This window comes from Salarias fasciatus, chromosome 16 (genome assembly GCF_902148845.1).
Source record: "Salarias fasciatus chromosome 16, fSalaFa1.1, whole genome shotgun sequence".
NCBI classification, from domain to species: Eukaryota; Metazoa; Chordata; class Actinopteri; order Blenniiformes; family Blenniidae; genus Salarias; species Salarias fasciatus.
Window position 1 is genome coordinate 28,453,210 of NC_043760.1, and position 21,662 is coordinate 28,474,871.

The following is a 21,662-nucleotide window of genomic DNA, read 5'->3' on the forward strand; positions in this document are numbered from 1 at the left end:
AAGCGACATCTTGTGTTAGTGTGAAGGATAATAGCTAAAGTGAGAACTTGTATTTAATTTTTTCCATACATAAGAAAACATTTCAGTTGTACCTGTAAGAACCTAAAATAAGGTTTGAATAAAAGGACAGTAATGTAAAAATCCCTGGTTGTTGCTTTTATTTTGAAGGTTCAACCACCGGATGTAGCTTTAGTAGAAACAGCAGCTTGACTCGCTGGACGGGACGAATCAGATCTGACACATCTCAACTCTCATCACACACACACGCAGACACACCGAGCCGCGGCCTCTCCTCGGGCTTGTCCGCGCAGATCAGCATCTTACATCGGTTTAAAACAGCGCGAGCAGCCGCCGGTTCGAGCGGGACTGGAGCCGAGGAGCGCGTGCCGCCGCCCCGACCGCCGTGTGACGGTTCACCGCCTCCGGTACCGAGCGTTACCGCGCCGCCCCGCGCCGTGCGTGACCCCGGGGACAGCTGCCGAGATTAGCAGGAAGAGACGCGGAGCGGCGTCGCCATGGCCGGAGGACCGAGCCCCCCCGGGCTGCTCGTGCTGCTGTGTGTGCTCTGGCACCGCGGAGGAGCCTTCAACCTGGACGCGGACCAGCCGCTGGTCTACTCCGGGCCCCCGGGCAGCTACTTCGGCTTCTCCGTGGACTTCTTCAAGGCGCCCGACAACCGAAAGTAAGAGTTCCGGAGACTCGGTTGGGGGGGGAATGTGGTTCATGCGGGGTCAGAGCAGCGTCCTACGGTTCCAGGTAAGTCCTCAGCACCCGGGACCCTCCCGAAATATACAGGGAGGGTTCCGGGTTCCGGGCTGTGGAACTTCACAGCAGGGCGTGGATCATGTTCTCACTGACTCTTTAAAGGGTCTGGCAGTTCGCTGGATGGAGTGGATCAGGTTCTGACTCTGAAAGGTTCTAGCAGTTCACACATAGCTGCCGGTCGGAACACGGTGATGAGGCCCAGTTTCCTTCTCTGTGTTAACCAGATTGATTCGGTTCCATGTGGTCTTAAATGTTAAAAATTAGTTCTCAGTAAATCACATTAGTAGGGAATATACAGTGAGCCAGACTGGAGGAGAGAGAGACCCAGACTACATGAATGAGCACATCAGTCCAACCAAGAGTATCAGAGTCCAAGAAGCCAGCAGATGATGTAGCTCTCACATGTGGACATTCAGAAAACCGGGTAGGTTGAGTGCGTTGAAGAATATCTCCCAGCGTTCTGAACCTGGAGCGGCTTCAGTTAGGACACAGTGCAGTCAGCATGAGAGGAAATGTTAACCTGACCCTGACTGTAAGAGGAGCCTCATGTCTCTGATTCCTCTTATAGGTGCTCACCTTGTCAGTGGATTAAAGACTCTTTAAGATCTGGTGCATTGATACTTTAAAGGTGCGATAAACCCTAACATCACATACTGTAACCCCCCCCCCCCCCAGAGGATGTCACACAGGTTGCCAGTTTGGACGACTTTCAGTGAGTTTAGACAGTTCAGGCACGTCGCTCTAGTCGCGCATTTCGCTTGTTCAGCCAACGCGGGAAGTCACATGTGACCCTTGAATTTGACGGTCTATCCACTGAAGTATTTGCGGCCTGGAACTCTCATTTTGAAAGAAAACAAGTTGACCAGGACATTGTAGATGGAGACGACAGATTGTTTACAGGAATGTGTCTTCTATGTAAGATGAAAAATTACTGATTTGAATTGGCTTATAGTAAATGTTTTACTTAGTGCACCTTTAACAGTGTGATTGTGTTTGAATCTGAATGTTGCAGGATTTAAATCTTCACTTTAAACTTGTCAACCTTTGGTTAATCTTCTATCTCTCGCCTTTATTCATGTGACTAATCCATTGCTGTGTGTATTTCAGGTAGCGATAGGCTGATATGTTTTTTTCGGGGCCGATACCGGTCATCGATAGTCAAGGAGGTGAATAATTGATATTTACAGCCGATATTCATTTGCAGTCAAAATGAAAATGTTGGTATCAAAATTTTGAATAGTCCAATGCCTCTCGGGCTTCTGTAGCTACTTCCTGTTTGTGTTTTGGCTTACAGCAGAGTTTTCAGAGTTTTCATTATTGTTGGTCTTTTTCTGAATGAGGGAAATATATGTCTGTCAATATTGAAATAATTGGCTTTTGTGTTTTTTATTTAGTCAGTGAAATGTTGCTCAGTTTAATTTGTTTCAGAAAGTTCCACCACTATTGTGCTAACTGTTAGCACGTCAATGGGTTTTCCCATACAACTTAGCATAAAGCTAGCAGGACTTTTTTCATAGTGCTGGTCGTGATTTCCTATGTTTCACGGCGTCTCGTCCTTATGGAAAGCAGAAATCAGCCTCTACAGGATTAATCTGCCGGTCAGGAGATACATCTCTTCTCTCCAGAGCTTGTTGTACTGGCAGAGCTTCTTCGCTCCTCTCCTCTCCTCACATATTTCTATGGATCTATGCAGACACTGTGCTGATTGGCTGTTATCCCTGCCGGCTCCGAGTGTGACCAATCAGATGGCGCTGTGGGCGGGACGATGCTGGATGCAGAGCAAAATAGCAAAATAGTCCCGTTTCATATTGATCTCTTATCGAAATAATAAAGGCTGATACAGATGTGCGTCAGGATGCCAAATATCGGCGCCGATGATCGGTCGATCCCCAGTTTTAAGGCAGGGATCGGCGTCGCTCTCCAGCACTCATCCTGGGTGTTTGTGTTGAGTTTTTCGACTGCAGAGAGCTGTTTGGTTTCTGGCTGGAGTAGAGTAGACAGTTGCTTTATTAATCCCAAAGTGGGAAATTCCGATGTTGTTTAGGTTCCTTCATGAGTCAACTCCTTTTTTAGAAATGCAGCATTCCAGCAGTGTGGGTTAGAACATGAGTTTAGAGATAGTGTTCCAGCTGTAGCGGCCGAACGCCACATCTCAGAAACAAACTGCTGTTTCCATGCTTCAGCAGCACCTTCCTGGAGGAGACGGAGGGGACTCAGCTCTCGAATGCATCTTTCACGTGCTTTTAAAGTCGTCTCAAGCAAAGTTTTGAAATTCTCCTTTAAAATGTTAAGTTTTAGTTTTAAAGATGAAAGCGTAACAGTGATAAACAGACTGAAGGGTCATGAATTGAACTGAGCTGTGAATGAACCTCGGCTGCAGCGACAGGTTTCAGACGCCGCTCCAAGCAGCTTTTCTAAAAGTAACGCCACTGTTCTCTCCGTACGTTTTGTGTGAGTCGGGCTTTTCCTCACATCATGCACTAGATTTAGTGGAGGAATGTTTCTGTTTGCGAGTGTTCTGCTTTGAAACGGGAATGAATTGGTAATGCGAAGGCTTTCTTCAGTTCAGTGTCTTTAAAGTCTCCTAACCTCCAGTTTTCGTCCTCTGTGTTTATGTTGCACCGTCTTTCTGAGTGGCGTCCTCCAGCCTGGACTTCCTGTTTATTTGCGGAGCGTGGCCTGTCGGTGTCCCTGCCAGCGCAGAGCTCCTGCTGCAGTGTCATGCCAAATATTTCACCCAGCCCACAGAATTACAAAACGCAGCTATTTGTCAAGCTTCAGAACAAAACCTGCGGTCTGGTGGCGGTCTGTGACGTATGGGGAATAAAAAGAGATGGAGAGAAACAAAACCTCGCAGAAGAAGAAGAAAACATGCTTCAGTAAATAATACTCTCCCAGCAAAAGTTTTTCTTCATTAATTCGGCGTCAGTGCAGGACAGACTCGTGTTTCCAGAGCCTCCCGGCTCCAGACACACCTCCGCCTCGGGAGTGTGTCATTATGAAGCTCCAGCAGCGGTCAGACTGCGTCTGCGCTCCACCCTCCACTGTAATGTCTCTCCTGCTGGATGGAGGGTCAGCTGGTGTCCATATCTCTAGGTCAGCACTGCAGGAAGGAAGCTCCCGTCCCGATCGCAGCTGGCATCGGGCGGAGGACAGCATCCACCCTGCACAGAGAGTCACAGAGAACCCACCTCAGCAACCACAGCCTTCAGTCTCAGCGGTTCTGTTGGACTGTCTCGCCGGTGTCTCTGTCTGTCCTCACGTGACGTGGTCTCTTCTCCCTCCTCAGTTCGGACGTGCTGATCGGAGCTCCTCGAGCCAACACCAGCGCCGGCGCCGTGTTGGAGAGAGGCGCCGTCTACAGCTGCCCCTGGAGGAGCTCTGCCGCCTGCCGCCAGCTGCAGTTCGACCAGGAAGGTACCGGCCCAGGCTGCAGACTGACGCCGCTCACTCCGGCCCTCACAGTCGACCTTCACACCCTGTGTTCCAGGCCTCAAACTGGGTTCCTCCTTGTCTTTGCTGTGTGTAAAAAGCCCCGCTGCTCTATAATGTGGCGTTCGCTCTCAGCTAGCTGCAGAATGTCAGCTCAAAGCACAGACTGCAGCAGATCTCACGCTGCTCGCTCTCAGCTGTTTTCATCCTGGAGATTCAAACAGCGATGACAATCAGCTGCTATTCAAAGAGAATAATTCAGTGAAAGCTTGAGGGAGCCTTAAAATGTCTCCATTTTGGAGAATCTTCCTGCTTCTGCAGCGTGTTGGCGCTCTTACCAAAAGCTTTTGCTCAGCATCGTAGGATCAGACGAGATGGAAATCAGAGTGTCTGGTGTGAGAACGGTGAACTGCCTGGATTGGAGCTCAGTGTGATTCTCAGTGAGGCTGAAGGTGCTGAAAGACACTGGACGCCTGGGGTAATCACAGAGCAAGGCAGCTTTCTCGGGTTGCTGTAACGGCGTGTTGTTGATGGGATAATGAAGGCCGAGTTCAAGCTCTCGCTCTCAGGTACAGACTCATTCAGGAATGTGAGGCAAAGCAGGAGGTGTGTGGACTCGTCCAGGAACTCCCGTTCTCCCCAGAATACCGTCTCTTCTCTAAATGTTGCTCCTTCTCTAAATGTTGGACGGAAGCGAGGGTTCCCAACCCTTCAGGAGGTGCTGCTGTATTCAGAGCAGATTACGCTCATCCCATGTCAAGACGTTTCTCGGCTTCAGGACAGCAGAAAAGCTACAAAGCTCAGAACGGAACCGATCCAGATCCAGTCAGCAGAGAGGGGAGGAAACCTGAGAGCAGCAGACGAGCGGGGTGAACATGTCGGGAAAGTCAGTGGAGAAGAAGAGCCGTTTACACCCGTTTACACAGCGTTTCCACTGGAAACGGCGTTTTCGTTTGGTCTTCCAGAAAAGTTTCACGTTTATACAGAAACGGCAAAAACGCTGAAAACAGTCTAGTTTTAATGTCGGTGCTGTAGTTTGGAACATCACACTGAGAACATTAACACTGGAGAACACGGAGAACAATACACTGTATACATGAGTTGGATTATGTGGTGCAGCTGCGGTGTGTTGCAGTAGCTCTTAGCATTAGCTGTTAGCATTAGGTGTTAACTTTAGTCGTTAGCATTAGTGGTTAGCAATAGCTGTTAGCATTAGCCAATAGCATTAGCCCTCAGTGTAATGAACTGCATCCAGTGTATTTCCACTGGATGCAGTTTAACAGCAGAAAGACGACGGACAGCCAGGCTGTTTTCTCAGAACGCTCAGAACACACGAAGGACTGGAGGAAAGAAGACGGGATCTGGAGCCTCCAAAATAAAACTCCTCTTCCGGTCGTCTTCTCCTCTTCCAGTTGTTGCCGGTTGCCAGAGGTTTTTGTTTTCCTCTATTTTTCAACCATGGACAGTGAACTCTTTATTGGAGAAGTTAGGAAACACTGCATTTTGTGGGATTATGTTGTGATGTGGATGTATTTTGTGGAGAGCTTCCTCTTGGCTCGGGAAACATTGCTAGAGTTGCAGCTGATGGGTCTGGTGGGGAAACGCAAAGCTCTGCTGCTGAGAATGCCGTGCAGACGCTCCGCGTCCGGGGTACAATGAGGGTAAAACTACCAAGTCCAGGACAGTCTGGACCAGGAGCAGCCGGAGTTAGTCCGTCCTGTTGACGTAAAAGAGCGACTTGTGTTTCTGGACCCACGCCTGCTGCCCTTGCTTCCCCTCCGAGCGTTGCTCGTTCCTCTCTGGGTTGAGGAGGGCGAGGCTCCGCTGGAAAACAGATGATATCATGTCTGCAGAATCGCAGCTCGTCACCTCGCCGGCTCCCTGTGTTCAGCCTGCTCACCCGCTGCTTCATTCACACCTCCTGAAATCTGTAGATTTTGAAACGTGTCGTTCATTTCATCACAGCACAGACATTTATTGAACACCATCAGAAACCCTCCAGCCACAGAATGGGGGAAAACTCTCAAACCAGAACTGGAGAAACCCGAAATCAAAATGTTTCTTACTTCATCAGTTCATTTTAACGACCGGCAGCAAGATGTTTTATGTGAAAACAGCGTTTTTGTGTTTTCGTGTGAGAACAGCTCAGTGTTTCTACGGTACAGATGAGGATTAAACAAAGTCTTAAATTGGTACTTTAATCTCAGAATTGTGAATTAAAGTCAGATCTTAAGGTTTCTGATCCTCTCCCGCACCACGGCAACATTTTGAAACGACGTCTGTTCACTCCGTTACTGAGCTGTTTTCAGAAAGGTTCATTCTCGGTGCCCAAACGCACAGCGGAAATTCTCTGGAAAACGTTGTCGTGTAAACGACACCAAAGTCTTTGTGAAGCTGAAAAACTGGAGCAGAACCAGTGAAGGACTCTCAGACGCCACAGTCCGGACTGTCTGTTCACGTCAGAGCCCCTGGGTGGCTGTTCAGACCTGCTGGAGCTGCTGGTTCAACTCCTGCTTATCGGCGTCTGGCTGGGTGTGAGCGCCGGTTGGTGCTGAAGGCGGTGCTGTGCTCCAACAGGCGCGACCCCTGACCCCCCCAGCCCAGGCTGCTGTTTCTCCCCCTTTATGATCAGCTGTGTTGGAGTGTGGACTGAGACTTGAGTTGGAAACACCGCCGTCGGGTGAAAAACGGTTCTCTAACGTCACAGAGACCAGCAGATTTGGGAGATTAGAAATAATCCCCGGGTGAAGCAAGTGAAATGGTTCCTGTTGGAACACCCTGTTCAGACCCAGCTGTGGTTTCTATGGCAACAGCAGGTCTGACTCCGAGAGGAGCTGTCACGTTCAGTGGGTTCTCTTCAGAAAATTTCGTATTTACACTTGGACATTTTGAAGGCGGCGTAGTTGGCGTGTGGAAGTAGGGATAGACCGATATGGATTTTTTAGGGCCGATACCGATTTTTTTTTCCATCCTTCTTAGCCGATGGCCGATTATGGATTGCCGATTTTCTTGAGCCAATATTTGGGGCCGATACTGCTTCTCCTCCCTCAATTTACATCAAAAAAATGACGCAACGATAACTGGAGCTGGTCCGAAAAGCTGTTTTTGCCCTCTGAATATTCGGGCCCAAGTAATAACGATTATCTGAATATTTGGTGTGTGACCAGGGGGTGGGAGATCGCAAAATTATTCGCTGAATGTCATCATAGCGACCAAATATTCGGATATTCGGTTCCAGCCCTAATGATAACAAATATTACAGCCTCAAGCTTAAAAAGAGAAATATTTATTGAACAGTTAAAAAAAAAAAAAAAAAAAATGACAGCTTTGTTAAACTTTACGCAACATACTTTAGAATGAACAAAAAGTGTTTGATGCTTTTAATCATTCTAATAATGCTTATAAAATAAATTAAAACGTATTTAGACATCATTAAAACAACTGAAGTATTGCATGTACGTCTAGAGCTGCCCGTGGATGCCTGTCTGTAAATCATGCCAGGGAAAAATAAATCCGTGATTCCACGCGTGTATCGGCTCATGCCGATACAAGTAAAAAAAACTGAAATATGGGCCCGATATATCGGCCGGCCGATGTATCGGTCTATCCTTAGTGTGGAGCCACAGGGGCTGCTGGGGCGTGCGACTGGCCGAGGATCCGAGCGTTTTGATCATCTGGCGAAGCGGAGGGCGGTTCAGTGAAAAGTAGGAAGCAGCAAACAGACCACACTCTAAAATAGGACCAGACATTTCCAAGAACTTACCCACGCGCAGCGGTTTTCACCGTTAACTGACAGTCGAAACGTAGAAAGTTTTCTGTTCTCATTGGAAATCGTTACCATGTAAACAGAGTCTGCATGTTCTCCCTGAGTCTGCAAAGCTCAGGTCCCAGACACATGCTAGGTTTTCTTATGTTAATCTGACTGCACATTCAAAGTTTTCCATTTTGATGTGAACAATGTTGTGTGAACGGGGCCTAGATTTGATCCTGCAGATGAGTTTCAGCAGCATGAGGAGTTCAGTAGGTTCTGCTCCACATGACTCTGTTCCAAAAACCACTGGATGGGATCAGCTGGCAGACGGGTCTAAACTGATTTGTACATTTGTTCAATTACTTTGTTTTTCCTTTCTGATGTTTTTTTTTTTTTTATGTTGTCCTGAGCGAGCCTCAGGCGTACGGATCAGTCCGGCCCGAGCAGCTCAGCTGCCTCCATGCAGCGCAGCGTCCATAAAAGGGTGAATTAGTCTTCAGCTGCCTCAGCGAGGTACTCTGCACAGGATGTTTACTCCTCAGCTGCAGCGCCATGCGCCTGGCTGGAGGGCCTTTGAGCAAGGCACTGACAGTACTGAGAGCCGGCAAACCGTACAAGCTGTGACAGAAACCCAGCGAGCTCAGATGTTATTCCCCCCCCGGCTGCCAGTGAGTGGCCTAGATCTGCTGCCGTGTGTGTGTGTGTGTGTGTGTGTGTGTGTGTGTGTGTGTGTGTGTGTGTGTGTGTGTGTGTGTGTGTGTGTGTGTGTGTGTGTGTGTGTGTGTGTGTGTGTGTGTGTGTGTGTGTGTGTGTGTGTGTGTGTGTGTGTGTGTGTGTGTGTGTGTGTGTGTGTGTGTGTCCCCACAATAGGGGCCTTTGTTGTTAATTTGCCCTGCGTGATTATTGGTCAGAGCTTTACTGGACCAGAGGAAAGAATTAACTGGAATTTTTCTGTGTGTGTGTGTCCAGTGTGTGTTCTGTTGTGTGACCCTGACTCAGTGTTCCTGCCGTCTCATCCTGACGCACCGCATGCTCTTGTTCCTGAATGCCAGCCTTTTCGGGAGGGGGTGGGGGGGGCAGTGTGACTGGTCCAGTTAAAGGGATGTGTGTATATTGTGTGTATATTGAGTATTTGAAGGGGCAGTCCGCCTGCTGTCGACCTTTGAACTACGTGAACATTTATGAGGCTCATAAAGCCACTCCGGCGTGCCGGCGGGCCGTGAAGCCTGCAGCGCTGCGCCAAGAAAAGGTTTTTTAGAATAACAGTCCAGAGGGTCGTTGGGAGAGAAGTAACTCAGTAACATCATGTTCCCCACATTCCTGCTGGTCTTAGACCAACCCTAATCCCCCTCACAGCCCAGCGACTGTTGTTTGTGTGTGAGGTGGCGCTGGTGAGCGGCGGTTAGCAGGATCACACCTCTGATATGAGCACAGAGCGGCGGCGGCCGCCGCCGCCGTGGACTCTGTGGACTCTTACTCATGCTGCTGGGAGTGTTACTGCGATGAACCAACTCCTCGGTTAGGGACTGAAGCCTCCCATTGACAAACAACTAACAAAGACAGGTTGTTGCCACAGTGACAGCGCTGTTGAGATGGTAACTAGCTGGCAGTGGCCACTTGGCGTCCCGGTTGGCCGATTCACCAACATAATAACACACTGATGAAGCAGCTCCTTCTCTGCCAGAGTGGGAATCCGTCCCTCCACCATCGCCCCACATCTCTTCTCTGCTCTGAAAACCACTTCATGGAGTTTCTAATCCGCTGGCGGCGTTAGTCAGCAGGCTGGATCCTCCCCCGTGACGGGACCATCCCGCAGATGTCCTCACTGTCTGCCCAGAGCCGCCGGGCAGGGCTCAACATGTCCAGTCAGCCGCGCGGTGGTGTAGTCATCTGGGAGGGGGCAGGTGGGGGTGGGGCCGGGAGGAGGGTAGGCTGTGTGATGCAAACAATCTGAAATGCTGTGATGTACTGTTGGTCAACAGTAGAGACACTCTGGAGTTTCTGTTTCCATCCAGACTGCTCCACATGCCGATGTTTCCAGTTAACTGGTGTCCGTCTAGTGTGACCAATAGATGACTGAAAGCTGTAGTTGTTATACGAGCGTCGGTTATCTACCGTTACAGTGAATGTACACCACCGGTCAAAATTTTTAGAACACCCCAATTTTTCCAGTGTTTTTGCTGAAAATTATGCCGTTTAATGTCTCATTGCACTCAGACGTCAAAGCATAGTACAAATAAGCAATTGGAGTCAAAAAAGAAATTATGGAATCAATTTATAGACCAAAATGTATTCTAAACTGTTGACTCATCAGAGTAGCCACCTTTGGCAGATATAACAGCTGAACACACACGTGGCATTCTTTCTACAATAGAAATCAAATATTCAGAAGGTTCTTCCCATGTCTGTTGCAGAAGTTCCCATAAATGTGTGGCACTTGTGGGTTGCTTTGCTTTCACTCTTCTGTCCATTTCATCCCAAACCAGCTCAGTGGGGTTTAAGTCTGGAGACTGTGCTGGACACTCCATGTTTTCAAGTTTACCAGCTTGTTCTTTTTTCGCAAGATAGTTCTAGCATAGCTTGGACTTATGTTTTGGGTCGTTATCTTGCTGTAAGATGAACCCCTGACCAACTAGACGCATACCAGAGGGGACTGCATGGCGCTGCAGGATGCTGTGGGAGCCGTTTTGGTTCAGGGTGCCTCTCACTCTGAGCAAGTCACCAACCCTGGATCCAGCAAAACAACCCCAGACCATCACACTTCCTCCTCCATGTTTGACAGTTGAAGCCACACGCTGTGGAAGCATCCTTTAACCAACTCTACGCCATACAAAGATCCTGCGTGATGAACTGAAGATTTCAAATTTTGATTTATCAGTCCATAATACCTTTTTCCAGTCTTCAGTAGTCCAATGGCAGTGTTTCTTGGCCCAGGCAAGCCTCTTTGTCTTATTCTGACGTCTTAGCAATGGTTTTCTTGCTGCAACTCGTCCAGTCAAACCCGCACCTCCAAGTCTTCTCTTCACAGTTGAAACAGAGACTTGCTTACTACGACCACTATTAAGCTGTGCTTCAAGCTGTTGTCCTGTGAGCCGCCTATCACGCGAACTGTTGACTCTCAGAAACTTGTCCTCTGATTCAGTTGTGGCTTTGGGTCTGCCAGACCTCTTCCTGTCAAAGTTTGCCCCAGTTTCTGACTTCCTTTTGATGGTGAAGGAAACTGTCCTCACTGACACCTTGACTTTCTTTGCAATTTCTCTGTAGGAAAGACCTACATTTTTCAGTGTTATGATTGGTCTGTCTCTCTTCCACTGTTAATTGCCTTTTTCTTGCCATTTCTGTAGCAACACACTACTTTCTGCAGTATAACACTGTTCAACTGATGCTCACGAGGGTATGGTGCCGCATTGTGTTCAAACACTGCTTTTATGCTGACAGAGGGGCTTGTTAGTAATCAAGCAAACTTGGAACACCTGTGGGAATTAGTAGCACCACCTTTTTAAGGCTTGGTCACCCTCCATTGCTGCAGGACAGCTATCAATTGTTAACCCATTTTGTGTTATTGTTCTGAAATGTACTCTGTTTTTCAGTTTTGGGTAACCATACTTTTTATTTTACCCTCTGGTAGTTCACCACTTTCCGGTGTATCATTTCAAGCTACTGATTGGACTTGAGTGACTTAAATTGCAATAAATAATTGGAAAAATTGGGGTGTTATAAAACTTTTGACCGGTAGTGTATAAGTTTAAAGTCTTTTGTGAGTCTTACTTTAACAACTGCTGTTATCAGCTTGTGTTTACACAGAATGGGCTATATGCACAGGTCCATTACTTCCTGAAGTTCAGACAGCACCTTTATTTCCTGTGTTTCATGATAGAATGAGCTGATTAATCCAGGTGTGTCTGACCTCATTAAATGGCCAGACACACCTGGATTAATCAGTTCATCCTATCATGAAACACAGGAAATAAAGGTGCTGTCTGAACTTCAGGAAGTAATGGAGCTGTGCATATAGCCCATTCCGCCGTCATTAATTAACACGGGAACCAATTAATCCATAACACCAGCCGGGCGATCACTCCTATTCTGCTGTGGAGCTCTTTATACAATTCGCTGTTGCGCGATGTGCTTCTACCTCTCCTCTCCAGTGTTTGTTCTCTCTGGGTTTTTATTAAAAAAGTGTTTTTCAACCACCGTCGTGTTCTTCTGCTTGTTTTTGACTGTCCTGCTTCCCGTTTACGGCGCACGTCATCACGTCACTACGTACGGGGGAACGCATGCGCGGAACAAATAATCCCCCGTTTAATCCGCTCCGCTGTCAGGCGGCGTTTATATGAGACACGGAGCGGATTGTCGATCGGTGTACACCACCTCGTACAGTCGGCTCTGAAATACAATCCGCTCCGAGTGAAGCGGATCCACTCGGGCGTTTACATGACACGTTTACAATCCGCTCCGCCTACAAGCGGGTTATACGGGCCACATGTAAACGTGCCTAGTGTTTGCGGGTTCAAATCCAGGCTAACAAACGACCTGCAGGACTCACCTGTCAGTCACATGATCGACACAAGCGGTGGTCGGTCAGTCTGACACGCCTCGATGTCAGGATCAGGAAGTGAACGCTGAGGAGCTCACAGCCAGACAGACAGACTTCCTGTCTGTCCGTCTGCCGTCACACTGAGACACCGAGGCCTGTCCTCTCACCACACACTCATTCTCACCTCAGCTGAGTGTGTCGGGGTCAGACGGCTGCTGGAGTTCTAAAGTTATCCCACTGAACAGAAAGGAAAAGAAGAGCTGCAGTCCAGCTTCATGTCCAAGGAATAAATGAATACCAGTTCACTGCAGGGGTCTGTGTGTGTGTCTGTGTCTGTATCTGTGTGTGTGGAGTCTGCATGTTCTTACCCTGTGTGTTCCAGGGGTGAGGGGGGCCAGTCCTAACACTTCATTCACAGAGGCTGTCGTTCTGTGGTTGCGTCTCTTCCAGATGACAGGGTGAGCTCAGAAGGAGTCCAGATGGAGTTTAAATCCAAGCAGTGGTTCGGAGCATCGGTCCGATCTGACGGAGAACACATCCTGGTAAGAAAGAACACAGAACCCTTGAGTTCTCTTCATGTGGGAACTGAGCAGGAACCCACATCTTCTACCTTTCTCACTTCATTCCTGGAGGAAATGAACCACAAACCCAAAGCTTTAATGGAGGAACATGGTCTGAAAGTGTTTCTTTTCAGCAAAACATCCAGTAACCAGGCTGTGTTTAAACTGCAGATCATTTCAAACCCTGACTCCTTCAGCTGGACTCCAGAAATCAGGGAACCTTCGCCTCAGAAAATGAGACTTAGGGCTGGATTTGCTGGATCTTCTTTCCAATATGAACCATTGATAGCAGGGGTCTCGAACCCGGGACCCACAGCCTGATGCAGTTTGATTGAGTCACTGTTATTTTTTAAAATGTATGTGTCCAAAATGAAAGTGCTGACTTTTTATTTCTCCTATTTTGAAGAAGATATGATTGTTAGGAAACCTGATTTGTAGGTTTTTCACTACAGATGCATATTCGTCATATGCATTACTACCAAATCTCTGAGTCCCATGAAGCCCAGTTCATGTCCTTACGTCCACAGTACACAGGTGCATTGTGTTGTTGTGTTGGGGATCATTGTGTGCGTGCGCCCCTCATGCCGATCCTCCAGCAGCTGCCGTCTGACTGGTCTCTGGGTGTTTTCCAGGCCTGCGCTCCTCTGTACCAGTGGTCCACCTTCGGCGTCTCTGAGCGCGAGCCGGTGGGGACGTGCTACCTGAAGAAAGGAGACACCGTGGTGGAGTACTCGCCCTGCAGATCCAGTACGCTCCCCTCCTCTGGACTAGCGTCAGACATGAAGGCAGAGCAGCAGGGACCCGCCGTCCCGTCAGCAGCCAGATGTTTGAGGGCAGCTGGGTGGTTGATGGCTCTGGTTCACACATGCATGTGGTTTTAAACGAGCACGTGGTCGGTACTGCTGAACCGACCGCATCGTCAGGCTTTCTCACTGGATTCTGATGCTTTTTATTGATCTGACCTGATTTCTGTTTCCTGTTTAGACGCCAACTCCCCAGAGGGACAGGGCTTCTGCCAGGCTGGCTTCAGCGCCGGCTTTCTGAAGGTAAGAGGCCAGTCAGGCCCGATGTGTTTACAGTACAGCGGAGGAGAGACGTGTGTGTTCAGACGTAGCAGATAGGTCAGTATGTTAAAAAAATAACACTTAATTTTATCACTGAACTCATAATACCGTATTGGCCCGAATATAAGACAATATTTTTTTCCAGAAATTGTATTCTCAAAAATGGGGTCGTACTATAATCGAGGACTAGATTGTTGTTACACATCCGCACCGCTAGATGTAGCCAAAGTACTGCTGACCTGTACTGCCTCTGCTTGCATGTAGTGGTTCAGCCGCCCCGTTAGGGGGAGCTAGTGAGTTGGACAGAGTGTAAGCCTACAAAAGTGTGAGAAGAAGACTGAGCAAGTGTGGCTGGTGTTTGTTTTTCTAAAGTTCATTTCAAACAGCGCATCGAAAATATCTGCCTGTAAGTACTCGAATATACTTAGTTGATGTTCAGGATGGAGGTGAAATTGATACTTGTTGAGTTTGTCAGTTTGTTTGGAAGTTTCAACACAGATGCTAATTCCGTTAGCATGTCAATGGCGTTTCCATTAATAGTTAGCATTGAGCTAGCGACTTTGATTTAAAATACTGACTTTTTTTTTTTAGACAGTGATGTATGTTGTGATACAGCTTGTGTTTATGTTCACTTATATGTAGATCTGGTTTGTTTCAGTTTTACAGTCCCTTCAGGAGAAAGTGATGAAAGCTCAGGCCAGCTGAAATCTCCTGCTTTCTTTCTGAAGAACTGTTCTCTACATGTCAAACTAAATCCAACATTCACGGAGGGCTGAATTGTTCATGAAGTTGAATAGAACTAGAATTTGATGGTTATAAAGTTATTTAAATCATTAATGCAGTTATTGAACCTTTGAGGTACTTAATTGTTGCTTATTGTTGCTTATTTTGAGAAAGAGAAAATATTTTTTATTTAATACCGCAATAATATTTCTTGATCTTAAATCACATGAAATGTTTTCTCTGTTTTGAGTCTTTGAGTTTAGAATAATTGTACAATAAAAAGTTGTTTTATGAGTAACTTTGTCATCCTCAACATATTTTTATTTTCACAAAATGATCTTTGAAAAATAGGTGTCGTCTTATAATCAGAGTCATCTGATATTAGGGCCAATACGGTACATCAGGTTTGGTCACACTGCAGTGCTCGGTGCGGTGCTGCAGTGGTTAGCATGGGTTGGTTCTGCTCAGTGGGTCGCTGTGGAGCAGTGGACACTTAGAGGAGAGTCTCAGATACGTTTGAACCTGACCTGAACCTGTGGGTCCTCCTTCTCTGAAAGCTACTGTCTTATCTTCTTTCTTCTTCCAGAAGAACAACAGGGTGGTGGTGGGAGGACCTGGAAGCTTCTACTGGCAGGGTGAGTGGTATACACACACACACACACACACACACACACACACACACACACACACACACACACTCACACTCACACTCACACTCACACACACACACCTACCTACCTACCTACCTGTTGACCCCTGTGGGAGTGTTTTGAGTTGAGTCTGGTGTAATAACAATCCACCTTGGGTGTCTTTATAAATGTTCTCCCATTGTTAAAGTATAGAGTGTGTTGTTCTCTGGTCTGTCTGCCTATCTGTCTCTGTCTGACTGTCTCTGTCTTGTCCCTGTTTTCCCGGCCGTCTCACACTGCAGGGTGTGTTTGCTCCCTGCACGGCGGGGCTCTTCCTGGGTTGTGTTGGCCTAATTATTGTTTCCTGTTGAGTCAACACTCACAATTACACAACCAGCAACACACACACACACACACACACACACACACACACACACACACCCCGCCATGCGTCTCTGTTTGTGATTATCCAGCTGTTAACACTGTGGCTCCTTTAATCACCAGTCCTGGTTCTTAAAGACACAGAGCCACGGGCTGCACGCTTTTTAAGGCTTCTTTACTCTACTCTCTGGAGCTGTTTCTCCCATCATGCTCTCTGCTGTTTCTCCCATCATGCTCTCTGTTTCTCCCATCATGGTCCCTGCTGTTTCTCCCATCATGCTCTCTGTTTCTCCCATCATGCTCCCTGCTGTTTCTGCCATCATGCTCTCTGCAGGCATTCGTATGGAAAGAACACCGAGTTGGATTGTTGCTACGATAACTGTCAACAGGAACAGTGGTTACAAAGCTGCCCCCCCCCCCCCCCCCCCCCCCCCCCCGTTGCCATGGAGACCATGTCGGAGCGTTGTCTGAGTTGCAGTTTCTGTCACTGAGAGTCGTTCTCTCAGTTCCGTCCTGGTCTTCATCTGTTCATGTCTTCTTGACTGTTTTCTCACCTGTTTTTCTTCCATTTCTCTCATTTTGTCCTTGTTTGTTTGTTTGTTTGTTTGTTTGTTTGTTTGTTTGTTTTTTCAGGCCAGCTGATCTCTGACGACGTCTCTGAGATCCTTAACCGCTTCGATCAGAAATACATCACTCCCTACGGGAAAACGCTCACCACCAAGTCAGCTGCCGCTCAGTACGACGACAGCTACCTGGGTGAGCACACACACACACACACACACAGTCACACTCACACTCACACTGCAAAAAGGTCATTTAACGTACGCAGAAGACGGTGGACAGAAGACGCGTCCCCCTTGTTGATCTGTGGAGGAGACTCAGTCTTCTGCTCTGTGTTTCCCAGGATACTCCGTCACAGTTGGGGATTTCAACGACGACGGAAACGAAGGTAATCTGAGTATCGGGTGCTGGTGACCACGCACACTCACGAACACACACAAAGACGAGCTAAATTCAAGCAACTCACATCTGAGAATGTTTCTTTTGTATTGATCCCTCTTCCATGTAGATTCACTCTGTAGCAGCAGATCAGTGTGTGTTTGACTGACAGCAGAAAGGAGTGTGAACTCCGTGTGTGTGTGTGTGTGTGTGTGTGTGTGTGTGTGTGTGTGTGTGTGTGTGTGTGTGTGTGTTCTCTCCACTCTCAGACTATGTGACTGGAGTACCCCGAGGGGACAAGGCGCTGGGTTATGTAAGTGTTTCATCTAAAGTCTGCTCGTGCTCACGCTCCGTCCTGAACAAGTTGAACATGAGCTGAGCAGCTGGACGCTGAAGCGTCGCAGCATGATGGAGACGCTGAGCTTCACCTCACACACACAGCTGGAGCCGTTCCAGACCAACGAGATCCTCTGTGTTTTCTTCACCTCTGAAAACACCTGGAGCGTCTCTCTCTTCCTGGTTCCATCCGTGGACACGCCTACCGCCATGCTGCTGGCTTCCTTCCTGAGCCCATCAGTATTTGTTGTGGCTCGTCAGTAAAAGGGGCGTGTCCACACTGGCTGTCAGCGATTGGCTGTGAGGTTCTGAAGGCCTTTGAAAGATGGAAAACACAGACATGTGAAAAAACACACCTGGAACCCCGGTTTGTCTGTCAGTAGCCTGATCAGTCGGCACAGCTGAGGAGACTGGTCTAGTGGCTGTTTATGACCACATGAAGCTGTTAGCAGTCTGAGAAACCACCTGTCCTCTTTAGCCTTTAAAGGTTTGATCTGTTCTGAGCAGAGTTCATCCTGAAAAAGGACATTTTCACAAAAACAATTCAGCTTTATTTATAATCAGACAGTTACTTCCAAAAAACTCTCAACATAATCCAATTTTAAGCACGGCTCCGAGGCTAATGCTAGTTTGATGCTAATGCTAGCTTTCCATGGCAGCATCCCTGATGTCTCAGCTCAGGTCTCAGAGTTGTTCGCTGCTCTTGAGAATGTATTTATCTTTTTAAATCAATGTTTTCTTATTAAAGGAATTAGCCATGGTTAGTTGGGCCGGATTGGAGTGTCTTGCGGGCTGGTTTTGGCCCACTGACCTTATATTTGGCAGCTTTAATGTTGAAAGCAGTGGTGTGAAAGTGGTCTCTGTTGTTCCGACGTTTCAGGTGAACATCTTCAACGGCCTCAACATGGAGTCCATGGTCAACTTCACCGGCACTCAGGTGAGTCTGCTCTGACCGCTCAGGCCTCTGAGGCTGACGGCAGCTGGCTTAACGACAGAGCTCCTCCTCACTTTCCTGCCTGTGAATCCTATCACCCCCCTCTCACCCCCCTCTCACCCCCCTCTCACCCCCCTCTCCTGACCTTGCCCGTCACAAAAACGGGGCGTGTGTGTGTGAAGGTCTGTTTCACCCGTGGCCTCCTGTCTTGCAGATGGCGGCTTACTTTGGACACTCGGTGGCTGCTTCAGACGTCAACAACGACGGGTGAGTGTGTGAGTGTGTGAGTGTGTGAGTGTGTGTGTGTGTGTGGCCTCGCCTCCCAGCAGCTCCTGGAGGCTCGGTGGACTGTTAGGGCCTGTCCGGCGCCTCAGGAAGTGCAGCTTCACGCTGCTCTTCCATCGTTTAAGCTTTGAAGTCCCGCGACAGGCTTTCAGAGATAATCTATCAGTCGGCCTCGTGTCCTGGCGGTGTGAGGTAGCGGGCAGGTTCAGAGAAAACTCACAGGATGCTGCTGCTTTATGGGCTATAAACAAGAGGATGCTCTGCTGAGAAGAGAGAAAATAACATCATGAAAAGGCAGTGCAGTGTTTTAATCTGCCCAGCAACACACACACACACACACACACACACACACACACACACACACACACTAAACCAAGGCTTCAGGTTGACCTCAACCAAATTTAAACATGCTCAGTGGTTTTTTTGTTTTGTTTTTTATCTTGATCTACTGGAGCGGCAGAGGAAATAAAGACTTACTGGAATGTTTTATCACCAAAAACACTTTTATATGGCTTTTGACTCTAACAGTTGAATTCTCAAGATATCCTAGAGCTGGAGAGCCTTCCGCTTTAGTGTGAGAGAGGACAGGCATCAACAGACGAGCTCAGAGCAGACGGCGTTCAGCAGGAGAACCATCGCTGATGGAACGTTATGAAAAGAAAAGAGCGAGGTTTTAGTAGGTTTCTGTTTCTTACTGTTTCTGACTAATAGTCATACAGTTGGAAAGCGTTATTATCGTACATTTGTCCTCTTTAGGTTAGCAGCAGTGTCAAACATAAGGCCCGTGGTCCATAACCGGCCCATAAGAAGCCTCTGCAACACAGCAAAGAAACACTTTAGATTATTTTAAAACGATGTGTGTCTCCTTCACTTCTTCAAATCAAACTCAAACCACCTCTTCTCCTTGATCTTTAACGCCATGTGAGACTCTGACGTTAATCGATGTGCTGCACTGGATTTTTTTTTTTTTTTTTTGGGTAATTAAATGCATTTATTTTGTCTAGTCAGATGTTATTCTCTTCAGTTCTCTATAAATCAGCGTGGACTGGGTTTTCTTTCAGCCTGATGGATTTGTTGGTGGGAGCTCCTCTCTTCATGGACCGAGGCTCAGACGGGAAACTGAGGGAGGTTGGACAGGTAGGACACACACACACAGACACACACACTGGGGCTGAACGATTTGGGAAAATAATCTAATTGCGATTTTTTTCCCTAATATTGCGATTGCGATTTAAAATGCGATTTTATTATTTTATCTTCTTTTCCCCCCAAAAAAGCCATAAATATTTGTTTTAAATATGACCAACACAACATGAAATCTGTTTAGTTCTTTCCATTTGTATGAATAAAATAAGATTTACAATTTTAAATAAATTGGATTTTTTATTTAAATGCTCCAAGAAATATAAGAACAAGCACTTTGTAAAAACTGTACAAAATCCACCATCTTGACAAAAAAATATATAAAATAATAGGTATCTATCTCACTGCTCCCAAAGCAGTAGTAACATTTTATAGAACTTAAGCATAGAATTTGACTCTATTTGAAAATATTTTGTAGAATCTGAATAAAGTTATAAATAAAAAAAACAAATGCACTTTTAGATTAGGCAAAAAAATAAACCAAACCAGTGCATAACGGTACTGGAGCTCGGCATTTTCGCTTTGCAGGCGTCATATAAGAGGCACAGTAAATTTTTTCAAGTGTTGGAACAAATTTGTTGTGTTACCTCTGGTTGTGGCACGACACGCTCTGCTCAGTACTTGACGTTGCGCTGCATTGTTTTTTTGAAATCCGAAATAATCCCACACAACTGATGTGCTGTTCCTCCTCGGGACGAATGTCTCAGTAGTTTCTGAGGAGCCAGAGGCCACTGCGCAAAGCAAAGGGCAGTGGATGTTGGTGAATCCATCACGGCGCTTCTCTCGCTTCTGTTTCTTCTTCTTCTTTGGAGCAATGGCGGGTGGCGACCAACAACTTAGGTGCATACCGCCACCTACTGTGTCTCTTGGTGACTGCGCTTCAGGTTACCGCTTCCATTTGTGTCACGTGATTACATTTTAATCGCGCATGTTGCGATTGGCAAATCGCGTTTTATCATATCGCAACATTATTGCAAATGCAATTAATCGTTCAGCCCTATCACACACACACACACACACACACACACACACACACACACACACACACACACGGCGTGGCGTTTTGTGTGAAAGTGGCCGAAGCCGATGTGCTTGAGTGTGGAAGGACTCCAGCGCCCGTCCCAGTGTGGCCGTGTCTCCTGGTTTCTGAGTCCGGCTCTGTGTGGTCCAGGTGTCTGTGTATCTGAGCCGAGGAGGATTCTCCTTCCACTCACCCCAGCTGCTGACTGGAACCGAGGTCTACGCCCGGTACGGCTCTTCCATCGCGGCTCTGGGAGACGTGGACATGGACGGCTTCAACGGTAATCACCCAGATACCCTGATGACTGGCACCGCCGCCAAACCCCTGACCATCCTAACTCTGTCTGACCCCTGACCTCTGCTCCTCCCTAAAGACGTGGCTATCTCTGCCCCGTACGGCGGTCCTGACCACCACGGGTTGATCTACATACACAACGGCCGCCCCCAGGGGCCCGACTCCACGCCGTCCCAGGTAAACGCTGTGATGAGTTCACGTTGGTGAATCTTCAGCCACACAGCCTCCTGCAGTCCTGCAGAACCTCACGTCTTCATGATTCACCACCGTCGATTTCACATTTCCGTTCAGAGGTTTCAGGTTTGCACGGAATGGTTTTGAAGAGGATGTTCGTTTAAATGGAAAAGGCAGAAATACTGAAAACAATGCAGTTGGCATGTTTGGCCACTAGTGGGTGCTGTTGTTTGTTGTAGGAAGGAAACCACACACTCATGCTGCAGAGAGCAACTGTCAACAATAACACTAGCAGGTCCAGGACAATATGGACTGGGACTAGAACCAGGAGAATATAGACTGAACTCAGGACCAGGACCAGGAGAATCTGGACCGGGAGTCACGACCCTCTGGAGGAGAACGTTGTTCTGATCGTCTCTACTGAGCGTGTGCAGGAGCAGGTCTTTCAAATAGTCGAGGTTTCTCCCATTTCAATGTAGACAGCGTTTTCAAGAGTTGTGTTTTCAGTGACTTCAGGCACGATTGTCGTGGAAACAATCCCCAAAATGTAACGAAGGATTTCCATTTTCACTTTAAAACATGGTGTAAATGAGACTCCAGTTTAATTGATGGTAATTGATCTTCTGCTGGAAAGAGATTCCGCCCAGGAAGGGCCAGAACACAGTGGCGTTCCCTTTAACTTACCTGTGTTTTA

General features: G+C 47.5%; 1 protein-coding gene across 1 annotated transcript in view; it reads left to right on the top strand.

Moving 5' to 3' along the window:
- The first annotated feature begins 227 nt into the window (after window positions 1–227).
- Window positions 228–21,662, top strand: part of itgav (integrin, alpha V) — a 28,689-nt gene continuing 7,254 nt past the window's right edge. Inside the window, exons 1-14 of the mRNA XM_030111842.1 lie at window positions 228–682; window positions 4,055–4,182; window positions 12,936–13,027; window positions 13,678–13,792; window positions 14,030–14,091; window positions 15,419–15,467; window positions 16,476–16,598; window positions 16,747–16,791; window positions 17,051–17,094; window positions 17,998–18,054; window positions 18,266–18,318; window positions 19,398–19,473; window positions 20,651–20,780; window positions 20,874–20,971. Coding sequence (XP_029967702.1) covers window positions 516–682; window positions 4,055–4,182; window positions 12,936–13,027; window positions 13,678–13,792; window positions 14,030–14,091; window positions 15,419–15,467; window positions 16,476–16,598; window positions 16,747–16,791; window positions 17,051–17,094; window positions 17,998–18,054; window positions 18,266–18,318; window positions 19,398–19,473; window positions 20,651–20,780; window positions 20,874–20,971 — 1,239 coding nt within the window. The 5' untranslated portion in view covers window positions 228–515. The remainder of the gene's footprint in view (window positions 683–4,054; window positions 4,183–12,935; window positions 13,028–13,677; window positions 13,793–14,029; window positions 14,092–15,418; window positions 15,468–16,475; window positions 16,599–16,746; window positions 16,792–17,050; window positions 17,095–17,997; window positions 18,055–18,265; window positions 18,319–19,397; window positions 19,474–20,650; window positions 20,781–20,873; window positions 20,972–21,662) is intronic.